General features: G+C 39.3%; 3 protein-coding genes and 1 long non-coding RNA gene across 4 annotated transcripts; all 4 read right to left on the reverse strand.

The window, feature by feature from the left end:
- Positions 1 to 173: 173 nt before the first annotated feature.
- Positions 174 to 13,204, reverse strand: LOC141014657 (myelin-associated glycoprotein-like). The gene is made up of 9 exons (XM_073488537.1): positions 13,132 to 13,204; positions 12,613 to 12,996; positions 10,669 to 10,974; positions 10,306 to 10,554; positions 4,554 to 4,859; positions 4,197 to 4,439; positions 3,638 to 3,716; positions 3,491 to 3,527; positions 174 to 688 (listed from the first exon to the last, which is right to left on the reverse strand). The coding sequence occupies exons 1-9, from the start codon at positions 13,202 to 13,204 to the stop codon at positions 635 to 637; spliced, it is 1,731 nt and encodes a 576-aa protein (XP_073344638.1). The 3' UTR covers positions 174 to 634.
- A 3,172-nt stretch (positions 13,205 to 16,376) lies between these two features.
- On the reverse strand, positions 16,377 to 22,778 carry LOC141014316 (sialoadhesin-like). Its single transcript, XM_073488053.1, has 6 exons — positions 22,757 to 22,778; positions 20,891 to 20,968; positions 20,241 to 20,615; positions 18,190 to 18,858; positions 18,003 to 18,046; positions 16,377 to 16,529 (listed from the first exon to the last, which is right to left on the reverse strand). Exons 1-6 carry the CDS (start codon positions 22,776 to 22,778, stop codon positions 16,377 to 16,379), a joined length of 1,341 nt encoding a protein of 446 aa, XP_073344154.1.
- Positions 22,779 to 23,049: 271 nt separating this feature from the next.
- LOC141014757 (uncharacterized) lies at positions 23,050 to 24,195 on the reverse strand. Its single transcript, XR_012180515.1, has 3 exons — positions 23,991 to 24,195; positions 23,731 to 23,788; positions 23,050 to 23,527 (listed from the first exon to the last, which is right to left on the reverse strand). It is a non-coding gene; the product is annotated as an uncharacterized lncRNA (long non-coding RNA).
- A 485-nt stretch (positions 24,196 to 24,680) lies between these two features.
- LOC141014317 (sialic acid-binding Ig-like lectin 14) lies at positions 24,681 to 26,495 on the reverse strand. The gene is made up of 5 exons (XM_073488055.1): positions 26,423 to 26,495; positions 25,807 to 26,190; positions 25,233 to 25,538; positions 24,870 to 25,118; positions 24,681 to 24,769 (listed from the first exon to the last, which is right to left on the reverse strand). Exons 1-5 carry the CDS (start codon positions 26,493 to 26,495, stop codon positions 24,681 to 24,683), a joined length of 1,101 nt encoding a protein of 366 aa, XP_073344156.1.
- Positions 26,496 to 26,780: the final 285 nt, after the last annotated feature.

The following is a 26,780-nucleotide window of genomic DNA, read 5'->3' on the forward strand; positions in this document are numbered from 1 at the left end:
GTAGACTGTGAAAGCGCTTCTGGATATAAATGTAAGTCCATTTACCATCATGATGAAAACACATTTATTAGAATTACATAAATAAACTTCATACAGAAGGGAACTGAAGCAAAAATGTCTCATCTGAAATGTAAATATCAGCTGCAGCTGTCATATAAATTTAGTGGAGTAAAAAAGGCTGTTTGAGTCATTCAGTGTAAGCGATGGGAAAAACTCAAGAAAAATTCTGTCCCTCAAATAATGTGTAAGTATGAGTAATATGATTCACTGTTCGATTAAAACAAGCAGGTGACATAAATAAAAAGCCTTCATCTGCATCTTCATCATCTAAACAATCTCACATAAATTGGCCTCATTTCACAATTGGAGATCATTATTAGTACAAAGAACACACCACTGTGGAAAAGAAAATAATAACCATAAAATAAATCAGCTCGATCTTACACAAACTAATGATGATGATGATGAAGAAATTATATTTGTGTTATCTTCCAATCAAAACAAACACCTGTCCTGTTTACACTCCATTCGTTGTTCATCTCACCAAACTTCTGCAGACTAATTGAATATTTAAGAATTAGAGGAACAAGAAACAGAAATATTCCGTTCATGGTGAACATCTTCCTCTTCTCCTTCATGATGCTTGAATCTCAATCACTCTGTTGACACAGTCTGCTTCATCTGTGTCCTGAGACAGAGAGACAGAGAGAGAGATTAGAATGTTATCTAGCTCTAAAAAGAGATTATGAATTAGCAGAATATCTCTCTACTGTCAGAGATAGAAAGCAGAGACAGATCCTCACCAAGTACAGGCTCAGTGACCACAAACTGACAATCCAAACAGGAAGACACAAAAAATCATGGCAACCAAAAGAAAACAGAACATGTGGTCACTGCTCGACAGGTGAGGTTGAGACAGAGATGCACTTTCTCCTACAATGTAAAACATTCAATGAAACAAGGAACATTTATTTTAACAAGTTTAACTCTGTAATCTCAGATTTCAAAGAGCTGACATCTCATAATTAAAAATACTCCTGGGAGAAGGAGACAGGGCATAGCTTGCTGCCCAATATGTATCAACATGCTGTAATGGAAAATTATATTACTAGACTCTTGTATGAGAAATGATTAGACTCTTAGATCATTACCCTTCATATGTTCCCTGAATCCTGATCCTTGAATGTTGTATTTGTACTATCTGCATAATGAGAGACTGTTATTTCTATGTATGGAATGCCAGAAGGTTGCCCACTGAAGACTCTCGTCTCTGGCCTTGTTGTTGTCTAGCCACAGATAACGGACCTGTCACAGGCGTGAGAAGGACACAGGGCATTCCTTTCTCCCTATCAAAAAGGGCTCTCAACTGTCTCTCATTGCTCTTCTTTCTGCAGACTGCATGCCACTCTGTTGATTGATGAACCTTCTTTATAAAGAATAAAATCCTTAAAAGACAACTGATATTTCTTACAAGTTTATTTCAGATATCTCACAAGTAACTCAAATTTCCACAACAATGCCACAACCTGAGGGATGTCCGGGTGTTTGGACAGATGCTTTGGCAACATCGTTGTTGAAACTTTCATGCCAATAAAGCCCCCTTTGAATTGAATTGAATTTGAATTAAATTGAGAGAGACAGAGAGAGAGACAGAGAGAGATATTTTTGACTTTTAACCACCTACCTTATTAAAACCAGCTACTCATTACAGCACTAGACTGTACATCCCCCCTACACACCCACACAGATTAAAAATCTTCCCGTCACAGGACCTTTTCATAGACAGATAACCAGTTCAGTTCCCCTCAAGCTACAAACAGCTCCATCTACACACCACACCTTCTGAAACACTACAAGGCCACTATCAAACGCATAATACTGATTAAGCCCTTAGGCGCCTCGTGTGCCAAGTAGCCAGTTTAGCCTGGCCAAACAGAAAATTCATTAGCAGACCTCTGTGCTTGGTCCGAGCTGAATACCTGGGCCCCAGTATGTAGAGCCCCTCGGAGAACACTGCCCCCATCTTCCCACAGAGAGCAGAGAGTAAAGACAGTAGAGACAGCAAACGATAACATTCAACTAACACATGATGTACAGACTCAGGCACGTTACAGAACACACAGCCACACTGCCAACCTTCTGGACCTGCCGCCAACCGCAGCACCGGGAAGAGTGGAGGCTCCTCCCCTATCGCCTGACTGAAGGGACCCAGCGCTGATGGAGACAGCGAGCCCAGCACCGTTCCTCTCAGCCTCTCCAGAAGTCTCAGAGATTTAACACCTGACTCATCTGACGGCTGCTGTGGTGTCTTCTAGTCCAGCCCGTCCGTCCGTCTCAGGTGGCCCAGTGTCACAATTCCAGCCCTCAAAAACCAGCTCCACAGGGTCCCAGAGTAGGTGCTGCCAAGTTGGATCAAAGGGCTGTGGAAGATGTACATGTCTTAGCATCCACCAGCTCTTTAGGACCGTACCGTAGAACGGCAACAGTCTCATGATGTCCACAGCCCCCGGGCTCAATAGGAAGAGTTGTCGGTCCAGCCCAGTGCCACTAGCCGTTCACAACAGTGCCCGTGCTGGGTCACCCCAGCAAATATCGGTGCGATACAGCAACCTTTGGGCCCCCTGAAGCCTGAAAGCCGGCACTCTGCTCTCCAAGTCAACCAGCCCTTGGCCACCCTCATGTACCGGCAGATACAGTAACGCAGCTCTGTGCTAGTGATGACCAGACCAGAAGAAATCCTCCAGCCCCCCGAGCCCAGGTACACCCCTAACACCTTCAGCCCCTCCCTGTTCCACCCCATACCTCCCGGTAGCTGTGGGACCTCTGATTGCCTCCACCCCCCACACAACAATGCCCCACTCTTCCACCACTTCACTTTTGCAGACGAAGCCCTTTGGTAAATCTGAAGTGCTCGCATTACTGCCTGCAGGTCTTGGTCATTTTTAACCAGTACTGACACATCGTCGCATCGACACATCAAGACTACAATGGGGTCTTAAACCACAACCCAACCCCACTCCACACCGAACCTTCCGACGTAGCAAGGCTAGCAATGGCTCAATGGCCACTGTTTATACTTGCCCTGATAATGGACAGCCCTGCCGAATCCCTGTGCCTAAAGGCACTGGTCTGCACAGCCCCCAGGCTACCTTCACCAGACATGAGGCCCCGGCATAGAACACCCCAGCAACAAAACGTTTCCCCACTCCAAAAATATGTAAAGCCTTAAACAGGTACCCATCGTCCACCTTGTCAAAGGCCTTCTCCTGATCCAGACTAAGAACAGACAGAGAGAGAGAGAGAGAGAGAGAGAGAGAGGTGTTGGTGCTCTGCAGTCAGTTTAATGCAGCTGAAAGAGAAATGCCAGCAGCACCTTGAGCTTGTCTTGGTAAATCAAAGTCTAATATAAAGTGAGATTAGCTCTCCTTAATGAAATGAAGACAGTTTACTGTTGACAGAATAATGTACCTGTCCTCATCTAGTAGCTTACCTTCACTGGTTTGTTGCAGCATCTTGATCTGAACCACCTGAAAGAAAAGGAGATGGAATAAATAAACATGAATACAAGTGAAACATTTTAAAGAGAACAATAAGTCTGTAGCTGGAAATGATCACATCATAGAAAAGTTGGTCTCACCACTCAAAGATGACGATTGTACTGCAGAGCATTATGACTCCCAGGATCTTCACTGTAACGTAGACAGAAAGCCCAAACTCTGTAACAAGACAGCATGGTCACCTTCTCCTTAATGGAAAATGTTACGGCTCTAAAACATCCTGAACTTTAATTCCTTCTGTTAACCTCAAATGTAAACTTGTACATCATAAAACACGACCTTCAGCACTTTATGAACCAAAATAAAATGTCTAACATTAAACACTGAGAGTCAAACTGACTCAGCTGAAATGTTTTCAGAGCATCTTTCCATGACTGAGTTCTCACAAAGCTGAATTTCATTAACAGAACAAACTGTATTCAACAATAAATGCTCTCCAGCTACCATGAGATGCAGAGCACCTCTTTTCTCTCCAAGTAGAGATTATTACTCTACAATCATTTCATAAAAAAGCAGGAATAAAGTGATTTTTAGGATACTTAAACAAACAAACAAGCCATCCAGAAGCAGAAAAGAAGAAAAAAAAGAAGAAAAAAAATTAGATTAAAATGAGCAGATTCAGTTCAGTTCTACATTTACCTGAACTATTCCTCCACAATGACATCTGACTCCCGAGATCATTTGTGGCCACACAGTAATAATCTCCTCCACATGTCGCATTAAAGCTGTAAAAGTGTCCTTCAGATACATTCATTGGTCCATCTTTACTGTTCCTGAACCAGGTGAAGCTGCTGACGGGAGGCTTGGCTCTGCTGGAGCAGGTCAGGTTCACCCAGCTACCTGCTGATGCACTGATGGACACTGAGGTGTCTTTAGGAGCATCTGAGGAAAATGTGACAGAGATGTGAGATATGAGAGTAACATGAGAGCCTGAATAAGATCCTTTATTTTGATCATGTGCTGACAGGATCCAATAACAAACTCTGGTTGTCTTACATGAAACACTGAGAGTCTTTGTCTCCTCTGCTGTCTTGACATCTTGTCCTTCATTCACAGGATATGTGGCAGAACAGCTGATGTTGTATCCATCATGTTGGTCTGACAGAGTGATGGTCTCCTGGATTTTAGTTGTAAAGGTCCCATCTGTGTTTTCCTCTATTTTGTTGTGAGAGTCTTGTTGGAGATTCCAGGTGAGTTTAGGAGGGGAGTGTGGACAGGGAGTGAAAGCTGAGCAGGTTATAGTGACAGACTCCTTCTCCTTCAGATTATCTGAGATCTCAATTGTGGGGCGACGAGGAGAATCTGTGGGTTCAAATCAAGCACATATTTGAAAAGAAATTGTTTCAGATTCATTCATTTGTGTTTTTAAATGCCAAATCTAACACTATTTTGCCCCAAAATCTGACAATTTCATTTTAAACTGTAACAATAGACTCAGGGTTTTCTCAGAATTTAAATTCTTGGCAAAGTGAAAACTTCTTTTCATTCTGAACAATAACATTATAGACTGACTGACAGAAACAAAACTCTCTTACCTTTAACTGTTATTAGAAGAGGATCACAATAAGCTGTTGCCTTCAATAGTCTGCTCTCAATTCTGAAGTAGTATGTGTTTGTGTAATTAGTGATTAAACTGGAAAATAAAGTAGTGCAGTTTTTCTCTCTCAGGTTTCCCGTAATATTCACTGGGTAGATGTTATCTGTCCTACTGCTGTGGAAAATTACATTTTGTCGATTGTTGTAAATAATGTGATTACTTTTAATCCACACTCCAAAGATTTCTCTGCTGCTTTTAAACTCTTTTTTTGACCTAGGTCTAAAGTTACATGGGATTTGCAAACAAGATCCACTCAGTGCTTCCATCTTCTTTGGTGCAGTAATGAAGAGGTCTGAATCTTCAGGACAATCAGCCAAAACACCTGTAAACCAGAATCATGGTCAACATTATGTGGAATATAAAGTTGGTGATAAACAAAGCAGCAGTACTTTGTTTGCTGTTTTTTTTCTCTGTCCTGTGAACAATGTCAGTATAAAACATTTCACTTTGCAGTCAGGACATGAACAGTTGGATAAAGTAACTCTGTCTGCTCTTTCTGCTTTATTTCTAAATGAAGTCTAAACTGTAAATGATCAATGTCTCCAAATAAAAGTGAGTGAACAAACAGCTCACCTGAAACAAAGAAGACACTCAGCAACATGTTGGCTGTCACCATATTCACACACAGGACTGACATGACACTGAAAAAAACAACTTTTCAATATTTCAGTCAAAACATCTTTTAAACAGCAAACCAGGAACTAGCCATGTAAAACCAGATGTTACTGTGTTATAAGTAGGAATTAATAATATCTGCAGAGTTGCACTGAAAACAGTTTGAATATCAAATGATTTTATGATACTACACTCGGCATCTCATTTGTTTGAGGCTCATTTCTGCTAAAACAACAAATAAATGATCTAATTTCTGGCATTAAAATGCAGCAAAATAAAAACTTGTCTGAGTTAAAAAGTTCACACATCAAAAGCAGCAACATTTGACCTTACCAAACAAGCCTGCAGCTGAAAAAGAGAAGAAAGTAGTTTCTTCCAGTAACAGTGACCCAGTAACAGACGTCTCTGCTCAGACGTGTGATATAAAAGCAGCCAGACTTCTTGTTTCACAAGACTGAAATACTGAAGAAATAAGAGAAGTTTTCATCCTTCCTGCTTATGTCCTGTGAGTGAGGAAGTCTTGAGCACATCAGAATACAAATGACTTCTTTATTATTATTTTGATCAGGAGACTTGTGTTATCTTATTTTGTCATACATGTTACATTAGGAGGACTTTTTTAAATTGGGCCTTGATGCAGAGCTGCTTCTCATACATCTGTATCAAGTATTTTAAGGGGCACATACACAGGAGGAAAATATCGAGCTGTTCTAGATTTAAAATGCAACTGTGTAGGTCACCCAGATCAGTTGCTGGTGAAGCTCATTCTGTTGGGTCAGAGATGGAAATTGTTTTGTGTCCATCAGAAATCATATCTGATAAAAGATGTGAGCTGTGTGTTGGATTCTTTCTCACTTCTCACTGCTGTTAGCAAATTAACTAAAGCAAAGTGTTCCAGTCAAAGGATAAATAGGCAATACATGGACAATGAGCACAGTTGTAGAGCACATGATGAAGACATTTTGCTGCAAAGAGCTGTGTGGAGGACTTGTAGACAGAAGCAGCAAACCAACTTCCCTGTTTCCCTGACCTTTAACCTCTCAGATTTGTCCTCAGAGCTCTTTATGTAACTTCATCTGGTTGCATCCCACCACTTCTCTTTTCACAGTCAGTTTGGTTTATCAGCCACACAGAGATACAGTTCTGTTGCATCATATTTACATCGCACCGTTTTAGTGGTAATTATAGACTGAAGGCGTCAAAGTTTCCTTGTACCAAAATGGACTTCTAAAATACAACCTGACGCCTAATGCCTCAACTTATTCTGAACACAGAAAAATAAGACAGAGAATATTTCATACATGTTGGTGCCTCAGGGTTTTGGTTACTTGTGTCAAGTTTTTCTCACTGCTGCTCAGCAAACACAGAGCTGATGAGTGAACCTCAGTGAGTAAAATGCTTTGTTCACTTCAAATGCTCTGGGTGCTCTATTCCTGTATCACTATATTACAATTGCGATTTACATTTGAGTCTTTATATGTTGTAAAAATGTCTTTTTATGTATAATTTGCTGTAAACAGCTGTCAAAAGTGTTCATGTTAAAATTATAAAGAAGATGAGTAGAACATTGAATGTCTAAATCGTCTATTTTACACTGAAATTGGGATTTTTAATCTACATAGATTAATAAATTAATGTCCTTACTGACACTGAAATGATCCACTTCCTCTTGTATACGCAAAGTTCTCAGTCTTTTCTCAGCACTCTGCACAATGACATCATCAGTTTAGCTCCCGCCACTTATTTTTTATTTACACTGAAATGCCCATCTTGTGTTCATCCTACCAATCTTATCATAACATTATTATTTAACATGTAGAGGCGGCTGTGGCTCCGGAGGTAATGCTAATCAGAGGGTCAGTGGTTCAATCCCTGGCTCCAGCTGCATGTCAAAGTGTTTTTGGGTAAGATACTGAACACCAACTTCCTCCCAGTGGCTGTTCCATCAGTGTGTCAGTGGAGTAAATGTGTACTTATCTTTTTAGGATCACAGTGCCTGAAAAGTCTGACACTTTTGATGGTTGTGATGGTCGTGACCAGAGATGAATTTAGGTGAGGAGTTTTAATAGGAGAAGTATCAGCACCACCAGCTGGTGGTGTAAGAGCCACTCATGAATTAAAGTAGAGAAAGACATTCAGCTGTACACTCAAACAGAGACTCAGAGCCAGAAGTTCATATTTACAGAGGAACATAAACACTTAAAACAGCACTGATCAACCTGATCGATCTGCATTTACAATATTCCAAGTCAAATCTTCAAATCCTGCCAAACAGATGATAAATTAGAATTAAAAATGTATAACAATAACAGTCTGGATACTTGAGGAATTAGTGACAAGTGGCCCTCATCTCTTCACAAATACAGATCAGATCATGCTGAGATTATATTTACATAATAATACACAAGGTAACTAAAGCAAAAAATAAACTACCAGCTACAGCTGTCATATACATTTAGTGGAGTAAAAAAGGCTGTTTGTTTCATTCTTTCACCTCGTGAAAAATTCTGTCCCTCAAAAAACAGTTACATTTAAAGACCTTTGAGGATCATTAAAAGGTCACCATGTGTAAGTATCACTTATAGAAGATAAACTGATCTTCAGAGGAACCACCACATTTTGACTAAAAAACACTGAGGACATGACCTCTGTGTCTTCTGTGACAGCTACAGCCCTGACTATAGTTACTAGCTACAACACATTTGACCATTAATAAGATTAATTGTTAGATTAAAACAAGCAGTTGACATTAATAAAAATCCTTCATCTGCGTCTTCATCAACTGAAATATTTCAAATAAGTTGTCTTGATTTCTATTTTTGAAATAAAATATCTTTACATACAAAGAAAACATCATGAAGGCAAAGAAAAGTAATGAATATATAAATGCCATAAAACAGCTCGACCTTACACAAACTAATGATGAAGCTGCAGTATATCATATTTGTGTTCTCTTCCATCAAAACAAACATCTGTCCTGTTTACACTTCATCCTTCGTTCATCTCACCAAACTTCTGCAGAGAATTTTTAATATTTAAGAACTAGAGGAACAAGAAACAGAGAAATATTCAATTTATGGTGAACATGTCATCTTCCTCTTCTCCTTCATGGTGCTTGAATCTCAATCACTCTGTTGACACAGTCTGCTTCATCTGTGTCCTGAGAGAGAGACAGAGAGAGAGACAGAGAGAGACAGAGAGAGAGAGAGAGAGGGGGGGGGGGGGGGGTGTTGGTGCTCTGCAGTGAGTTTAATGCAGCTGAAAGAGAAATGCCAGCAGCACCTTGAGCTTGTCTTGGTAAATCAAAGTCTAATATAAAGTGAGATTAGCTCTCCTTAATGAAATGAAGACAGTTTACTGTTGACAGAATAATGTACCTGTCCTCATCTAGTAGCTTACCTTCACTGGTTTGTTGCAGCATCTTGATCTGAACCACCTGAAAGAAAAGGAGATGGAAGAACACACGAGTTAAAGTCCCCATGATGTCAAAATCGCGATGTGTTTTTTCACATATATCTTGCTTCATATCTCACTTATATTATCATATCTTGTATTTTAGAGTTTGTAACTGACTGGAAAATCATCAAAACTCATCAAAGATGACTCACCATGCACTCAGGGTGTATATAGATTATTTGTCCAATAAACGCTTTTCATTCTGCTGCCCTCAGGCTGCTCTGTCTTGAGAAACTCTTGACAGATAGCATTACTTGTTGCTAAAGTAACTGCTAACAAACTGGTAACCAGCAGCTTCTCAGTAAAAAGCTGTGAACTGGGGACATACGGGCCTCCAAGAATGATGACGGAGGCCAGTCACGGTACCAAGGTGGTTTATGGAAATTTTTCTGGGAGACAGATACTGCTAACTTTGTTAAAGAAAAAACGCTAACTGCTGCTAAATGTAGTGAGCTGCCCTTAGCTTGGTGAGCTGTCCTTGCTGACTCACGCACATCATAGAAAAGTTGGTCTCACCACTCAAAGATGACGATTGTACTGCAGAGCATTATGACTCCCAGGATCTTCACTGTAACGTAGACAGAAAGCCCAAACTCTGGATCATCTGTAACAAGACAGCACGGTCACCTTCTCCTTAATGGAAAATGTTACGGCTCTAAAACATCCTGAACTTTAATTCCTTCTGTTAACCTCAAATGTAAACTTGTACATCATAAAACACGACCTTCAGCACTTCATGAACCAAAATAAAATGTCTAACATGAAACACTGAGAGTCAAACTGACTCAGCTGAAATGTTTTCAGAGCATCTTTCCATGACTGAGTTCTCACAAAGCTGAATTTCATTAACAGAACAAACTGTATTCAACAATAAATGCTCTCCAGCCACCACGAGATGCAGAGCACCTCTTTTCTCTCCAAGTAGAAGTTTATTACTCTAAAATCATTTCATAAAAATGCAGTCAAAAGTGCTTTACTAAAACTAGGATACTGAAACAAACAAACAAGCAACACTGAAGCAGAAAAAAAAGAAAAAAGCATGAATTAAAATGAGCAGATTCAGTCCAGTTCTACATTCACCTGAACTATTTAAAGGAACCCGTGACGACGTTTGACTCCCAAGATCATTTGTGGCCACACAGTAATAATCTCCTCCATCTGTCACATTAAAGCTGTAAAAGTGTCCTTTAGATACAACCATTGGTCCATCTTTACTGTTCCTGAACCAGGTGAAGCTGCTGACGGGAGGCTTGGCTCTGCTGGAGCAGGTCAGGTTCACCCAGCTACCTGCTGATGCACTGATGGACACTGAGGTGTCTTTAGGAGCATCTGAGGAAAATGTGACAGAGATGTGAGATATGAGAGTAACATCAGAGCCTGAATAAGATCCTTTATTTTTATCATGTGCTGACAGGATCCAATAACAAACTCTGGTTGTCTTACATGAAACACTGAGAGTCTTTGTCTCCTCTGCTGTCTTGACATCTTGTCCTTCATTCACAGGATATGTGGCAGAACAGCTGATGTTGTATCCATCATGTTGGTCTGACAGAGTGATGGTCTCCTGGATTTTAGTTGTAAAGGTCCCATCTGTGTTTTCCTCTATTTTGTTGTGAGAGTCTTGTTGGAGATTCCAGGTGAGTTTAGGAGGGGAGTGTGGACAGGGAGTGAAAGCTGAGCAGGTTATAGTGACAGACTCCTTCTCCTTCAGATCACCTGAGATCTCAATTGTGGGGCGACGAGGAGAATCTGTGGGTTCAAATCAAACACATATTTTACACTGAAGCACACATTGCTTATGAAAGAACTACACTCATCAACATCGGAAAAGAAAGTGTGGATTAAGTGTGAAGTGTTTGGATTAAGTGTAGCACAACTTGCCAACGTCATCCCCACCAGCCAACCAGACCAGCAGGACCAAACATCACCGCAAGTGACACAATCGGGCCCAGGATGAAAGAGAGCTGGGATTAGAGCTAAGATGACTCAGTCTAATTCTCTACCAAGCCTTCCTCTGGCATATGCCAGATCGCAGGAAAATACAATGGAAGAAGTAGGACTCTTGTGCCAACATGACCTGGCTACATCCCAACATCCTGGATCAAGCTATTGCAGTGGATGGGTCGACGGACTGTGTTTACCAGCTGACAAATCTTTTATGTTATGATGTCAACCATATTATCTGATCTGAGAATTCACCAGAGTCTTTATTGCTGCTGTGTATATTCCTCCAGACGCAAACTCAAATATGCAATACAGGAATTGTATGAAGTCATCAGGAGCAACATGACAAAAAAATCTGATGGAATTTTTATTGTAGCCGGTGATTTTAATCAAACAGACCTCAGAACTGCTTCGCCTAAATTACACAATCATGTTCAGATCCCCACCAGGAAGAAACACCCTGGATCATGTCTATACAAATATAGAAAAGAGGAAAAGAGGAGACATCAGACATCAGAGACTGGAGAGGAACCTCAACACCATCAGCACTAAAGAATTGTGGCTGGAGATTCAAAATGTCACAGGCTACAAAAGCAGGAGCGTCGCCATGTGTGAGATCACGTTGCCGGATGAACTTAATGCATTTTATGCTCGCTTTGATCTCCTCAACAAAGATTCAGCTCTTAAGTCTACTCCGCCTCCAGCCACTGTCATTATCCACAGCGGATGTGAGAGAAATCTTGCCGTGAGTGAACATGAGTAAAACTGCTGGTCCTGATAACATCCCTGGCCGTGTACTAAAAACATGTCTCAGTCAGCTAGCTGATGTTGTTACTGACATTTATAACATATCACTCTCACAGGAGACTGCCACCATCGTCCCTGTGCCTTGAAGGTCATCAGTGTCCAGTGTTAACTCACCCCCATTCTGATAAAGTGCATTGAAAGACCAGTTCTCCAGCACATCTCAGTCTTCAGACTCCATGAAAATAAGAACAATTACATCAGAATGCTGTCTGTGGACCACAGCTCAGCATTCATTACAACCTCACCATTGAAGCTGATTGGAAAACTTCACACTGTGCTCGAGTACCACACTCTGCAACTGGAGGCACACACACCCAGTCTACATCAGTGGAGCTGAGGTGGAGCAAAGAGAGCAGAGAGCCCAAAGGATACTATAAAGACGACACCCACTCCTGCCACAGTCTGTTCACTCTGCTGGTATCTGGCAAAAGATATCTGTTGTTGTACCACCAGACAACAGTGCTTCTGCGTGGTTGTGAGACTCGTTAACTCACTCTCAACACTGCACCATAAGAAATAGTTTTTCTTATGCAGCATACAGGAACTACAACTTGCATTTTGTTGTACAACCCTGTTTCGTAGAATGACAAAGAAATTAATCTTGAACTTTGATAGAAGGAAACAAAACTCTCTTACCTTTAACTGTTATTTGAAGAGGATCACAAATAGCCGTTGCCTCAAATAGTCTGCTCTCAATTCTGAAGTAGTATGTGTTTGTGTATCTTGTGATTAAACTGGAAAATAAAGTAGTGCAGATTTTCTCACTCAGGTTTCCAGTGATATTAATGGGATACATGTTAGCGGGTGTACTGCTGTTGAAAATCACATTGTTTGGATTTTTGCCAAATCTGTGGTCATTTTTAATCCACACTCCAAAGATTTCTCTGCTGCTGTTAAACTCTTGTTCTGATTTAGGTCTGAAGTTACATGGGATTTGCAAACAAGATCCACTCAGTGCTTCCATCGTCTTTGGTGCAGTAATGAAGAGGCCTGAATGATGAGTACAATCAGCCAAAACACCTGTAAACCAGATTGATGATTAACAAAATGTGGAAGAGAAGAGTTGATGATAAACAAAGCAGCAGTATGATGTATGCTGAAATGAATGTAAATGATCAATGTCTCCAAATAAAAGTGAGTGAACAAACAGCTCACCTGAAACAAAGAAGACACTCAGCAACATGTTGGCTGTCACCATATTCACACACAGGACTGCCATGACACTCATCATCTGGATTTGAAAATAAAATGTTGGTTTTCAATATTTCAATCAAAGCATCTTTTAAACAAATCATTCATGTTCTTTTAAAGCAACTTCAAATTCACACTTTCAAACCAGGACTTTGCCATGTACAACCAAATGGTACTGTGATGTAAGTAGTGATGAATACTATCTGCAGTATGGAAGCCGGGAATGACCGTGCTTGTAATTTTGTTATTCAATACTATCCTGAGTATCATGAAAATAGGTTTATTTATCTTGACGACTTAAGCAAACAAAATGCAGGTTTCTCAAGTTAACGAGATAAGACTTGATGAAATGTATGGACTACGACAGAAACACATTGCTCTGAGGGATGGGTTTGAAGTTTCAAAGCAAACGGTATGAACTTTTTATAAACCTTGCCATATATTGTAAACAACCTTTTGTTTTATCTTGATAATGATTATCTCATTATCTAGAGATAACAAAGGATCTCTACTTTCTCGGCTTCTCCCACAGATCCAGAATTGGTATCCACAAGGCTCGATCTTGGAGCCTCTGCTCTTACATAAAGGATCAACCAACATGCTGTAACAGAGCTGGTTGTCAGATGTACGCTGATGACACAATCACAATCATCAGCTAAAACTCCTTGTGTAACAGCAGAAACATTAAAAAATGAAATAGAGTATCTAAATGGTTAAAAAAAAATCAACTAACCCTGAATGTTAAAAAGTCTGTCAACTGTTGAATTGAATTGATTTAAATGCAAAAGGCGAAATCAAAATAAATTAAGAGATAATAAAGGGAGTCAGCCATTTAAAAATTGTATGTCATTTCAGACTCCCAGCTCAAATTTGATGAACTTATTAAAAAGCTACACAAGACAGTAAAGGCAAATCTGAGCTGTTTTAGAACATAAGGCGTAAGGCAGATAATCTATTAATGCACACCATGATATTTTCACATTCATCCTATGAAGTTATCGTATGGAGCCAGGCTTCACAGTCAGCTGCCAAAGGTCTTTGCTCAGGCCCTCACGAATAAACCAAAAACATAACTTCCTTGTTGGAGGTAATAACATAATAAATTCAAAGTGTGCGAGTTAATGATATTATCATTGACATAAAATGTCACTGAAGAAACTTCTCATTGGTTTGTGGCTCATTTCTGCTCGACCAAAGCCCAACAAATGACATATATCACGTCCTTTCATGGAAAGCAGCGAAATAAAACATCAAATTCAAACATAAAAAGCAGTTACATTTGACTCTACCAAACAATCCTGCAGCTAAAACAGAGACGATTAGTTTTAAAATCAGACAAAACAGACTCCGCAATAAACAGATAAAAGCAAACAGATTTGTTGTTTCAAGCAACATGTCACAAATTTAAAATACAGCGGAAATAGTCATCAATTTTCTAGTGAATCAGGAAGTCTACTTTTGATACAGCTTAACCTCACACAGGTGCAAATAATTTTTGTATTTTGATTGTATTACTCACTTACTGTGAGTATATTGTATTAGTTGCAAGCCCATATGCCTTATTTTTCTGGAAGTATTGGATATATTGTAATAGTAACATACTAGTAAATACTTACTATATTGTAAGGAGGATATTTCCAGGCGAGATTCAGATGATTTTCTCCTGCTGAGTTTCTTATTGTCAAACTTACAGCTGTTCACTGCAGACAGACCAGTTTACAGAGCCAAAGGAAAAAAGGCTGAATGTGGCAACAGAGCTGCTATGACTCCTTCTGCTGAATGAGGTGAGAAACCGTTGCGGTTTTTATTGACATGCAACCAAGCAAGTGCCCATCAGAAAATCAGAAATAAGATGTGACTAAAAAAAAAAAAAAACACAGAGGGAACACAGATAAAAGTCTGTTAATGTCACAGCTTGAAGAAGAGTAGAGCAGAGTGAAATTTAGATATAATTTGGACTTTTAGGCTACATGTAACTTCATGCATACTTTAATCCATGCCCTTACCGGCACTGAAATATTATAGAGTATCAATAACTTCTTCACTAAGTGATTAAGCAAATGTTTTGCAAAACACTGCAGACACCAACTGACCAACTTCCCCCTTCCTATCTTATCTTTTTCTCTGTGGTTTGCATGACATCATCAGTTCCCTCGCGATCACTTCTCTTATGCACTTCCACTCTCTCTTTCAACACGCATGCACATATACTGTAGACCTAAGGCTTATATGTAGTCATCTTTCATCTGATTTAGAGTGATGCAGCACTAAATGTAATGTCCACTTGCAGGACTTGCCCCACTCTCTCAAAATATAACAGATCAAAATTTTGCAAAAAAAAATTCAGATGCTCATTTATTTACTTCTGAGAGAATCATCACCCCAAGACCCTTGTTTCAGTAAACTACAGTACTGTAGCAGATAGCACTTTAAGTTGAGGTTTTACACTTTAGAGGCAAAGTAGTGAGACTTATGTGGCTTGACTGGTTTGAATTGAGGACAGCTTGTACCATGGTGTGGTTGTCCACAGAATACAACAGCAGTGCATTAATATCAGAAGAGGTTCTTGAATTTGATCCCAACTTAACAACCACACAGCTCTCCTCACGGGAGGAATATCTTTCTGATTAATTGAATCCATCAAATTATCTTATATTTCTTTATTTTTCAATTCAAAGGAGGACAAAAAGGATTTCATTACAGTGCAATTAATCAATATGTTCAAAAGAAATGGCTGCATCAATAAAATGGGATACACACTAGATTATGTAACAACATTTCGAAATTTCAAAAATAATAGAAAATATTGCAAAACAAACTGACAAACATTTCAAAATTAAACAAAATCTTGCTCATGTGTGTACAGAACTGCCTCTGGTATCATCTTCATTCATTTTATTTACACTTTGGGACTTCTATTTGCACATATGTGACATAAAAATAACAGATCAAACAGGAACAGCTGTGTGAGGTCAGCACACAAATATGAACATGCTGATCATGTAAAGCTGCACAACATCTTTCTGTCCAGGCTCCAGTGTCTACACCAACACATATATAAAACATGCTGTAAGCATAAAACCTTTAGGCACATTAAATATGAATCCTAAACAACAACAACAACAACAACAACAACAACAACAACAACAACAACAACCATTTTCCTTCACTTGAGTGTAGACATCCTCTGGGCCCTCAGCAGTCTGTGTTTAACCATTTGCAGGCTTGGACACGTTGACCTGTGCATACAGTGTCTCCTCCTGCTGTCCACTGTCCTGCACTGAGTCGGGGGACGGTTTAGGTCTGCATCTGGAGAAGTCGATCTCTCCATAATGGATGTTTTCGTCCTCTTCTGTTTGACCCTGTATAAACACGAACCAAACAGAATCCTTTTATTTTAAATAATGACAGGCCCAGCTCAAAATAAATGAAATTGAATTTTGGACACAATCAGAACTACATACATCACAGACCAGAGACTGCTCTGATGAAGGTACTTTAAATAAATAAATCATTATCTGAGCAGTGGGTCAGATAGACAGCCTCTGTGAACAGATGTAAAACATTCAAAACACCCAGTGCAGTAAAGTTTTATAGTATTTATGCACCTGAGTCTGTTGTGGAGTTGGGCGCGTTGACTTCAAATACCTGTAAGACATGAGAGGCTGTTTTTTTAGGATGAATATACAGCGTGTCAGTCAATTCTGACGGAAACAGATAGTATCTCATGTGTGGCTGACATGTCACTGCCAACTGAGTCAAGCATCTGCTGTGGTTTTGTGATACCCACCAAACACAGGCAACCAGACAGATGAGAGCAATGATCCCGATGATTCCACCGAGAACTGCATGCCAGTGCACAGAGCTAACAGGATGTCCTGATGGAAAAACAAGACCAATGTAAAACATTAAGTGGTAAAAAGAACATGTGATTCGATGTCGACACGTGATACAACTGCTGTAGGCATTGCTGGAGTTTGGCTTTTCACATATGGATGCTATCTATAAACCCTATACAAGTGACTACAAGGCAACGACAAAATGGTATTTCACGTGTAAGGTGAAGACTTCAGCACTGTAAAGTGCCCGTACCACCAACATTTAGTTAACAACAAATACATTCAAGATGCAGCAACCAAAAGTGCATTTGTTCTGTATTCATTATTAGACTACTGTGCATTTGTAATAATGTTTCAGATGAAATGGCTATCATGTCAGAAACCAAATTAGTAATAGCATATCCAAAGTGCAGCCACAACGAGGAGTGCAATGCTTATAGCCTACGGCTGGTAACTGTGCACACACTTGTAAAACGAACTATCATCACAGCGATTACATTTCTGTTGCAAATAAAAGAACAATGTGTATGCCGAAGATATAATACCTTGCACTATTTTGTACTTCATTCAAAAATAGTTCTCACAGCGTGGAAGGCAAGGATGCATAAAAGAAGATGAGACATTCTCAAGCGTTAAACGCCTGTTTAAATGAATGAACTTGAGTTTGCTGTTGTGAAAGGAGCTACAAAGCTAGCTTCCATCCAAGTCCCCAGTTGTAATTGGATCGAGGAGATAGTGTGATCATGTGATCATGTGATCATGTGAGCATGGTCATGAGATCATGAGAATCCATTTTGCAAGGCTTCAGGCTATGTATTCGATTGCTTATTTCTCGCCTTAAATTTGTTCTGACAGACTTTGGTGGACTGCTCTGGTCAAGATTTACGGAACCACTAGCCTACCTCATACAATAAAAACCTTACCACTCATGCTCAATTCCCATTGGCTCACAGAACGGCGTATCAAACCATAGACTATATAGTCAACGTATCAAACCTGCACTAGGATGGAAGGAGGTCTGAAGGGGGGGTCCGACGCATCTGCAAGAGCGAATGACATGACTACAGTAGCTGATTCATCTGGTTCTCAGGATCGGATATGATAACAATTAAACAAAAGTAAATTTGACGGCAACAGAACGGAAGAAAAAAAAGAGAAAGGAGCAGATAAAATTTACATTTACCTGCAACATTCAAATGGATCTGTGACGACGTCTGGTTACCGAGATCATTTGTGGCCACACAGTAATAATCTCCTCCATCTGTCTCACTAAAGCTGTAAAAGTGTCCTTCAGCTACATTCATTGGTCCATCTGTGCTGTTCCTGAACCAGGTGAAGCTGCTGACGGGAGGCTTGGCTCTGCTGGAGCAGGTCAGGTTCACCCAGCTACCCGCTGATGCACTGATGGACACTGAGGTGTCTTTAGGAGCATCTGAGGAAAATGTGACAGAGATGTGAGATATGAGAGTAACATGAGAGCCTGAATAAGATCCTTTATTTTTATCATGTGCTGACAGGATCCAATAACAAACTCTGGTTGTCTTACATGAAACACTGGGAGTCTTTGTCTCCTCTGCTGTCTTGACATCTTGTCCTTCATTCACAGGATATGTGGCAGAACAGCTGATGTTGTATCCATCATGTTGGTCTGACAGAGTGATGGTCTCCTGGATTTTAGTTGTGAAGGTCCCATCTGTGTTTTCCTCTATTTTGTTGTGAGAGTCTTGTTGGAGATTCCAGGTGAGTTTAGGAGGGGAGTGTGGACAGGGAGTGAAAGCTGAGCAGGTTATAGTGACAGACTCCTTCTCCTTCAGATCACCTGAGATCTCAATTGTGGGGCGACGAGGAGAATCTGTGGGTTCAAATCAAACACATGTTTTATACTGAAGAATTCAGTACAGTACAGTTTGTACCATAGATTCAAATTTGAGCGTTTATATTAAATTCAGTCAGCTTCATCATGAGACATTAAAATTCATTTGGATATTTCTACATTTTTGTAGAATTTAGCCTTTAATAATGATAAGGTTCATGGTGCTTGCTGTTTAAGCCTTGAGCTGTGACAACATTATGCAAACCCCATATTACAGAGTTCTCTGTTCATCAAAAAGAAAAGTACAGTAAGACTCAGTGACTAAAAGAAAACCAAGGTTGAATGTAGAAATGTGACAAGTCTGTTGTGGTACTTTACAGGGAACTAAAACAAAGGAGAGCAGGTTAGATAAATGAGCAGATTCAGTCCAGTTCTACATTTACCTGCAACATTCAAATGGATCTGTGACGACGTCTGGTTACCAAGACCATTTGTGGCCACACAGTAATAATCTCCTCCACATGTCGCATTAAAGCTGTAAAAGTGTCCTTCAGCTACATTCATTGGTCCATCTTTACTGTTCCTGAACCAGGTGAAGCTGCTGACGGGAGGCTTGGCTCTGCTGGAGCAGGTCAGGTTCACCCAGCTACCTGCTGATGCACTGATGGACACTGAGGTGTCTTTAGGAGCGTCTGAGGAAAATGTGACAGAGATGTGAGATATGAGAGTAACATGAGAGCCTGAATAAGATCCTTTATTTTTATCATGTGCTGACAGGATCCAATAACAAACTCTGGTTGTCTTACATGAAACACTGAGAGTCTTTGTCTCCTCTGTTTTCTTGACATCTTGTCCTTCATTCATAGGATATGTGGCAGAACAGCTGATGTTGTATCCATCATGTTGGTCTGACACAGTGATGGTCTCCTGGATTTTAGTTGTAAAGGTCCCATCTGTGTTTTCCTGTATTTGGTTGTGAGAGTCTTGTTGGAGATTCCAGGTGAGTTTAGGAGGGAAGTGTGGACAGGGAGTGAAAGCTGAGCAGGTTATAGTGACAGACTCCTTCTCCTTCAGATCACCTGAGATCTCAATTGTGGGACGACGAGGAGAATCTGTGGGTTCAAATCAAACACTTTAAAGAAATCAATTAAAATTGATTAATTTGTGTTTTTATAATGCCAAAGCTGAAACAGAACATGCACTTTTTTCCTTTGTTTGTTTTTGTTTTGTTCAATTAGCCCCAAAATATGTTCATTTAATGTCAAATTGTTAGAAGTGTTTAATCGGTGTAAAAAATCATGGCAAAGTGAAAGACCTCTTAATTAATTAATTAATTAATTAATTAAAAAGTGTTCTGGATTTCACGTTTCATTCTAAACAATAACATTATAGACTGACTGAAAGAAACAAAACTCTCTTACCTTCAACTGTTATTTGAAGAGAATCACAAACAGCTGTTGCCTTGAATGGTTTGCTTTCAATTCTGAAGTAGTATGTGTCTGTGTAACTTGTGATTAAACTGGAAAATAACGTGGTGCAGTTTTTCTCTCTCAGGTTTCCAGTTATCTTCATTGGATAGATGTTATTTGTCTTGTCACTGTGGAAAATCACATTGTTTTGATTGTAGGGACGACTCTTATACCACACTCCAAAGATTTCTCTGCTGCTGTCAAACTCTTCTTCTGGATCAGGTATAAAGTAACATGGGATTTGCAAACAAGATCCACTCAGTGCTTCCATTGTCTTTGGTGCAGTAATGAAGAGGTTTGATTTTAAAGAACAAGAGGCCAGAGCACCTGTGAACCAGACTCGTGATTAACAAAATGTTTAAAACAATCTTCATTAAGACAAAAGATAAAATATACTTCAGCAGCAATATTTTTGCATTATGGCCGACTTCACTGTACAGTCTGTTCATGGTACAGTTCTTATCGGTTTACAAGAAGCAGATAACAATCTCCACTTAATCCCACACAAGCCTGACCCCCGGTGGTGACCAAACCCAGTGACACAAACACTCCAATGATTCAAGTAATGTCTCCAAATAAAAGTGAGTGAACAAACAGCTCACCTGAGAGAAAGAAGAGGCTCAGCAACATGTTGGCTGTCACCATATTCACACACAGGACTGAAATGACACTCGATTTCCCTGTTTAGCTGTTGTAATTAAGACTATGTCAACTTCCTCCATTATGGCTTTATGGCCCCTTTTTTTATACCAGGTCTCTCCTTTCCTGCTGATATCCTGCTAGTATTATTATTCCCATGACTCACTGCGAGTCTGTATGATGTCAAATCTCTACATGAGTGTAGAAAAATGATATAATACGTATATTTATTAATGATAATGATATTTAAATAGGCTACCAAAAAAAATCCAAACACAGGAATAATACAGAAAAGGCTCAGACGGCTCAGCTGCTTCTGACTGCGAGAGTTTCCATCAGTAACACACCAACAAACCTCACCACCTCATATTCACTCACACACATAATCAGCATCTATGTGTGTGAGAAACCAGTCAGTGGAAAGAAAAGTGGTTGACACAACTTGTATGTGATATTATCTATGGATCTGATAACGCAAGGCAGAATTATCTCTATACTGATCTCTAACTGACATGAATTTGTTGTATAAGAGTGTAATAAGGACTGTTGGTGGCCTTTTACAGTACTAATGGCCTCCACAGAATAAAAACTGATGTGGTAATTGCACTTAATGTTTTGAGAAGTACAGCAGAGAAAGAGCTGTACTGTTAATTCAGAGCCAATAACAGACTCTTCATGGCCAACAGTGCAGCCTGGTGGTCAAATTGTACATAACAAGTCATCAAAAAGGGCGATATTAAATGGAAAATACAGTAAAATGATGAGAGAGAATGTATAACAGGTGAAAACCTTGCACATACAAGAGATGAAATAGGTACAACCAGACCATTTATCACATTTTTGTTTCGCTTACACTGTAAAAGTATTTTAAATAAAGAAATGATACATTTGGAGTCATTATAATGTGAAATGAGAGCAGACTTATTTGGCTTTATTGGTATAAATTGAGGATGCAGTGTTTTATACATCAAACAATGTTTTTGAGTGTGAATTTAATCCCAGAAAAATAAAGACACTACTCTTCTTATTCATCACATGCAGGAGGAAAATATTGTGGATATATTAATTGAATATTGTTATTGTTGAAATGTGATTATTGGGACTTTTAGAGGGTGGTTAAATGGTAATGGTAAGTAACTAAATACATGTATTCAAGTACTGCACTTACTACCATTTTGAAGTACTTGTACTTTACTTGAGTATCACCATTTTATGCTACTTTATTCTTCCACTCAACTACATTTCAAAGAGGAATATTGCACTTTCTGCTGAACTATATTTATCTGTCAGCTTCTGTTACCTTTAGGATGGAGATTTTACACAATGGATTATAAAACAAGCTTTTAAAATACGAGACTGTTAAAGACTACGCCAGCAGTGGTTTCCAACCTTTTTGGCTTCTGACGTCTTGCAAAAAGCAGCATGCGGTCAGTGACACATTTCTGTTTGCTATGACTTATCAGCAGCTCCATCAGAAAGTGTTTTATCTCCTCTAAACTTCTCTCATGGTTCCATTTCAATACATGTCCAAATGATCCAGTATCTCACCAAAAACCAAATATTTGACAAAAAATCCAAAAACTAGAAACATTTTGTGCATCAGAACTTTGTTTATGCTGATTAATAATGCTATATATCCTAATATATCAATCAGAGGGACCAAACCAGTACTTACAGTATATGTTTCATACTTATGTACTTATACTTGAAGGTCCAATTTGTGAGAAAGTCGTTTATGAGTCTCATTCCCAATCTGTCACAAACTGCAATCCCTAAAAAAAACAATCCCAAAAAAAAATCAACTCTCTTACAAATTGTACAATTTTTACCTGTAACAAAGTATTTTTTCATTGCTGTATTGGTACTTGTACTCAAGTAAAGGATCTGAATACTTCTTCCACCACCGTTACAGTGCAATGAATAAATATGTTTAAATCCAGGAGCAGTGTCTTCAGTGGTTTGAGGACAAAAAAGGGAAGGCAACAAATAAGAAACTGAGTCATTTTGTCAATACCTTGTCAGAAATAAAGCTTTTTAAAATAAAAAAAATACTCTCATACTAAAAATGCACCACACTGCATTGTCAATGTGTGTATAGAAATGCTTCAGGTGCCATGTAGAGTCTTGTTCTTGAGATTTGGGACTTTTATTGGAACATATCAGACATGTATAAATCCCATTATAACAGCTGTGTGAGGTCAGAACCCACATATGGACATGTTGATAAGTGACATTGTCATTTTCCTGTCCATGCTTCAGAGTCTTTTTCTACATTAACTATAAATAAAAATAAATGTACATTTAGTATGAATCCTATTCAATTGTGATCTCTTTCCACAAACACAACACTCTCATTTTTTCTTCACTTGAGCGTAGAGATCCTCTGGACCATCAGCAGCCTGTGTTGAGCTTTTTACTGTACTGGACACTTTGACCTGTGCATACAACGTCTCCTGCTGCTGACCACTGTCCCGCAGTAAATCAGAAGAAGTTTTAGGTTTCTGCACGGAGAAGTCAATCTCTCCATAATGGATGTTTTCGTCCTCTGCTTCTCTTCTCCTTGCTGGCTCTTCAACGGTCAGCTCTTCACCTGTTTGACTCTGTAAAAACAGGAAGTGTTGTGAGGATCTGGATGTGGACTGTCATCCGGATTTGGAGCCGTGATCCAGCTTTTAATGGACACAGCAACAAAATACCTTATATTGTTTCAGTCCAAATGCATTCATACGTTACATCTTTCAGTACAAGAGATGCAAAGCATTTAAAATCAAGTGCTACAGAGAACAGTTTAGCATTTTCCCACCTGATTCTGTTGTTGAATTAAATCTGTCGACCTTGACCGCCTCGCATGCTTCAGGATGCTGTCAAATAAACCATTAATGAGAAATCTGGATTGGTACATACACTGATTGTAGAAAAAAGTGCTCTTTTAAAGGGTAACTCCACTAATTTACACATTAAAGTGTGTTTACAGGTGTTGGGGAGTTCTACTGCATATGTGAAATAAGTAGTATCAAGCCTTTGAAGGCTCCAGAGGAAGCTGCATGTAATCTGATAAATTACCTCCAGCGATGTTACTCGGTGGCTGAGCTGCATTTTGGGTAATGTGGGTGTCAGGTTTCACAAGGAAGAAAAATGCGTGGAACAAAAAAGTGATCTCTGTTCTGCTGTTTCCATTTTGATCCTTTGTTTTAAAAGCGTCCGTGAGTCAAACAGTGTCATGAGAGTGCGATGCAGACCAGTGGACTGCTTCTCCAAACCTGGTGCTCATGAGGGGTGTCACCGCTAACGACAATAATCATAAGCTGCTATGAACAATAAATGTGACATTGAAAAAGTGAAGCATTAATATCGTGTTAATAAAAGACTCTCTCCACCTCCCTACACTCCACCTCCCCTATAAGCAATGGTATTCATTTGACTGAGAGCTTCTATTTTCTATAGATATTGAGATAATATCGTTATCCTGAATTCTTTTGGCCACGATAATCATCCAGTGAAAATCTGATATTGTTACAGCCCTCGTGCCTACATCACCCACAATGCAACTTAGCCACTGAGTGACATCACTGGAGGAAATTCATCAGATTACATGCAGCTTCCTCTGGACCCACAAAAGGCTTTACAATACTTTTTCACATGTGCAGTATGACCTCCTCAAGACATGCAAACACACTTTAGTGTGTAAAATATGTGAAGTTATCCTTTAAGTCCCAGTAACTGAGTCACATTAGCTGCTTTAATATGTCATACTTACCAAACACAGACAACCATGAGCACGATGATCCCAATGATTCCTCCAAGAATTGCCTCCCATGGTGGAGATCCAGGGGGTTTTGCTCCTAGTGACAAACCAAACATAAGTCATGAATAGACATGTAACAAAACCTATTCAGCCTTTATAAGATCAATCTTATGGATTCAGTTCAGGTCAGTATTTACCTTTAATATCAAAGTCAATCACTAATGACATCTGACTACCGAGATCATTTGTGGCCACACAGTAATAACTTCCTCCATCTGTCACATTAAAGCTGTAAAAGTGTCCTTCAGATACATTCATTGGTCCATCTTTACTGTTCCTGAACCAGGTGAAGCTGCTGACGGGAGGCTTGGCTCTGCTGGAGCAGGTCAGGTTCACCCAGCTACCTGCTGATGCACTGATGGACACTGAGGTGTCTTTAGGAGCATCTGAGGAAAATGTGACAGAGGTGTGAGATATGAGAGTAACATGAGAGCCTGAATAAGATCCTTTATTTGTATCATGTCCTGACAGGATCCAATAACAAACTCTGGTTGTCTTACATGAAACACTGAGAGTCTTTGTCTCCTCTGCTGTCTTAACATCTTTTCCTTCATTCACAGGATATGTGGCAGAACAGCTGATGTTGTATCCATCATGTTGGTCTGACAGAGTGATGGTCTCCTGGATTTTAGTTGTAAAGTTTCCATCTGTGTTTTCCTCTATTTTGTTGTGAGAGTCTTGTTGGAGATTCCAGGTGAGTTTAGGAGGGGAGTGTGGACAGGGAGTGAAAGCTGAGCAGGTTATAGTGACAGACTCCTTCTCCTTCAGATTATCTGAGATCTCAATTCTGGGGCGACGAGGAGATTCTGTGGGTTCAAATCAGACACATATTTTACACTGAAAAATAAAGCAGAAATTACAAAAGTCTTTTTGTTGTTAAATGCCAAAGATGATCTCACACTTCTGTATTGAAACTACATTGAGTATAAATAACAGTTTGTTCTGCTTTTAGTATCTGTAAAATTTGACAATTTTACAGACACTTTTAAATAAAAATTGAAATCCCTGACAAAGTGAAACACTTTTCTGAACACAAACATTATAGACTCACTGAAAGAAACAAAACTCTCTTACCTTCAACTGTTATTTGAAGAGGATCACAAATAGCTGTTGCCTTGATTGGGTCGTTCTCAATTCTGAAGTAGTATGTGTTTGTGTAACTTGTGATTAAACTGGAAAATAAAGTGGTGCAGTTTTTCTCACTCAGGTTTCCAGTTATCTTCATTGGATAGATGTTATCTCTCTTGTTACTGTGGAAAATCACATTGTCTGGATTGTTACTAAATGAGTGGTCATTTTTAAACCACACTCCAAAGATTTCTCTGCTGTTGTCAAACCCTTGTTCTGGTTCAGGTCTAAAGTTACATGGGATTTGCAAACAAGATCCACTCAGTGCTTCCATATACTTTGGTGCAGTAATGAAGAGGTTTGAATCTTCAGGACAGGCAGCCAAAGCACCTGTGAACCAGACTCATGATTAACAAACTGTTTTAAAAAGTCCTCATGAAAAGAAAGACTAAATACTTTCAGCTCCAGATGACTAAGTCAGTACTGTCACAGTGACACAAGAGCTCAGGCAGAAAACACAGTTCATTATATTTACATGAATTTAGGAAAAATAACAAAAAAATGTCAAACTGTAAATAATCAATAATGTCTCCAAATAAAAATGAGTGAACAAACAGCTCACCTGAAACAAAGAAGACACTCAGCAACATGTTGGTTGTCACCATATTCACACACAGGACTGACACGACACTCATCACCTGGATTTACAAACATAGAAATGCAGTTTTGCTTTAAGCATTTTTGGAGCTATTACAAAGATGACTGTAAAGAAATCGGAAAATGGCACACATTTACAACACAAACCTGCACCGTACAACCAGGAAACTCTGTGTCATAAGTTGAGATCAATTAATGTCTTCAGAACTACAGTGTCAAACACAATATTTAAAGTCTGAAAAATAACACATTTGTGAATTTCTGGTATTTCAGTGAATACAATATTCTGCTGATGCAAAGTCTGTTTTATTACCTTTTTGTTC

The sequence above is a fragment of the Pagrus major genome, chromosome 19, assembly GCF_040436345.1.
Source record: "Pagrus major chromosome 19, Pma_NU_1.0".
Taxonomy (NCBI): Eukaryota; Metazoa; Chordata; class Actinopteri; order Spariformes; family Sparidae; genus Pagrus; species Pagrus major.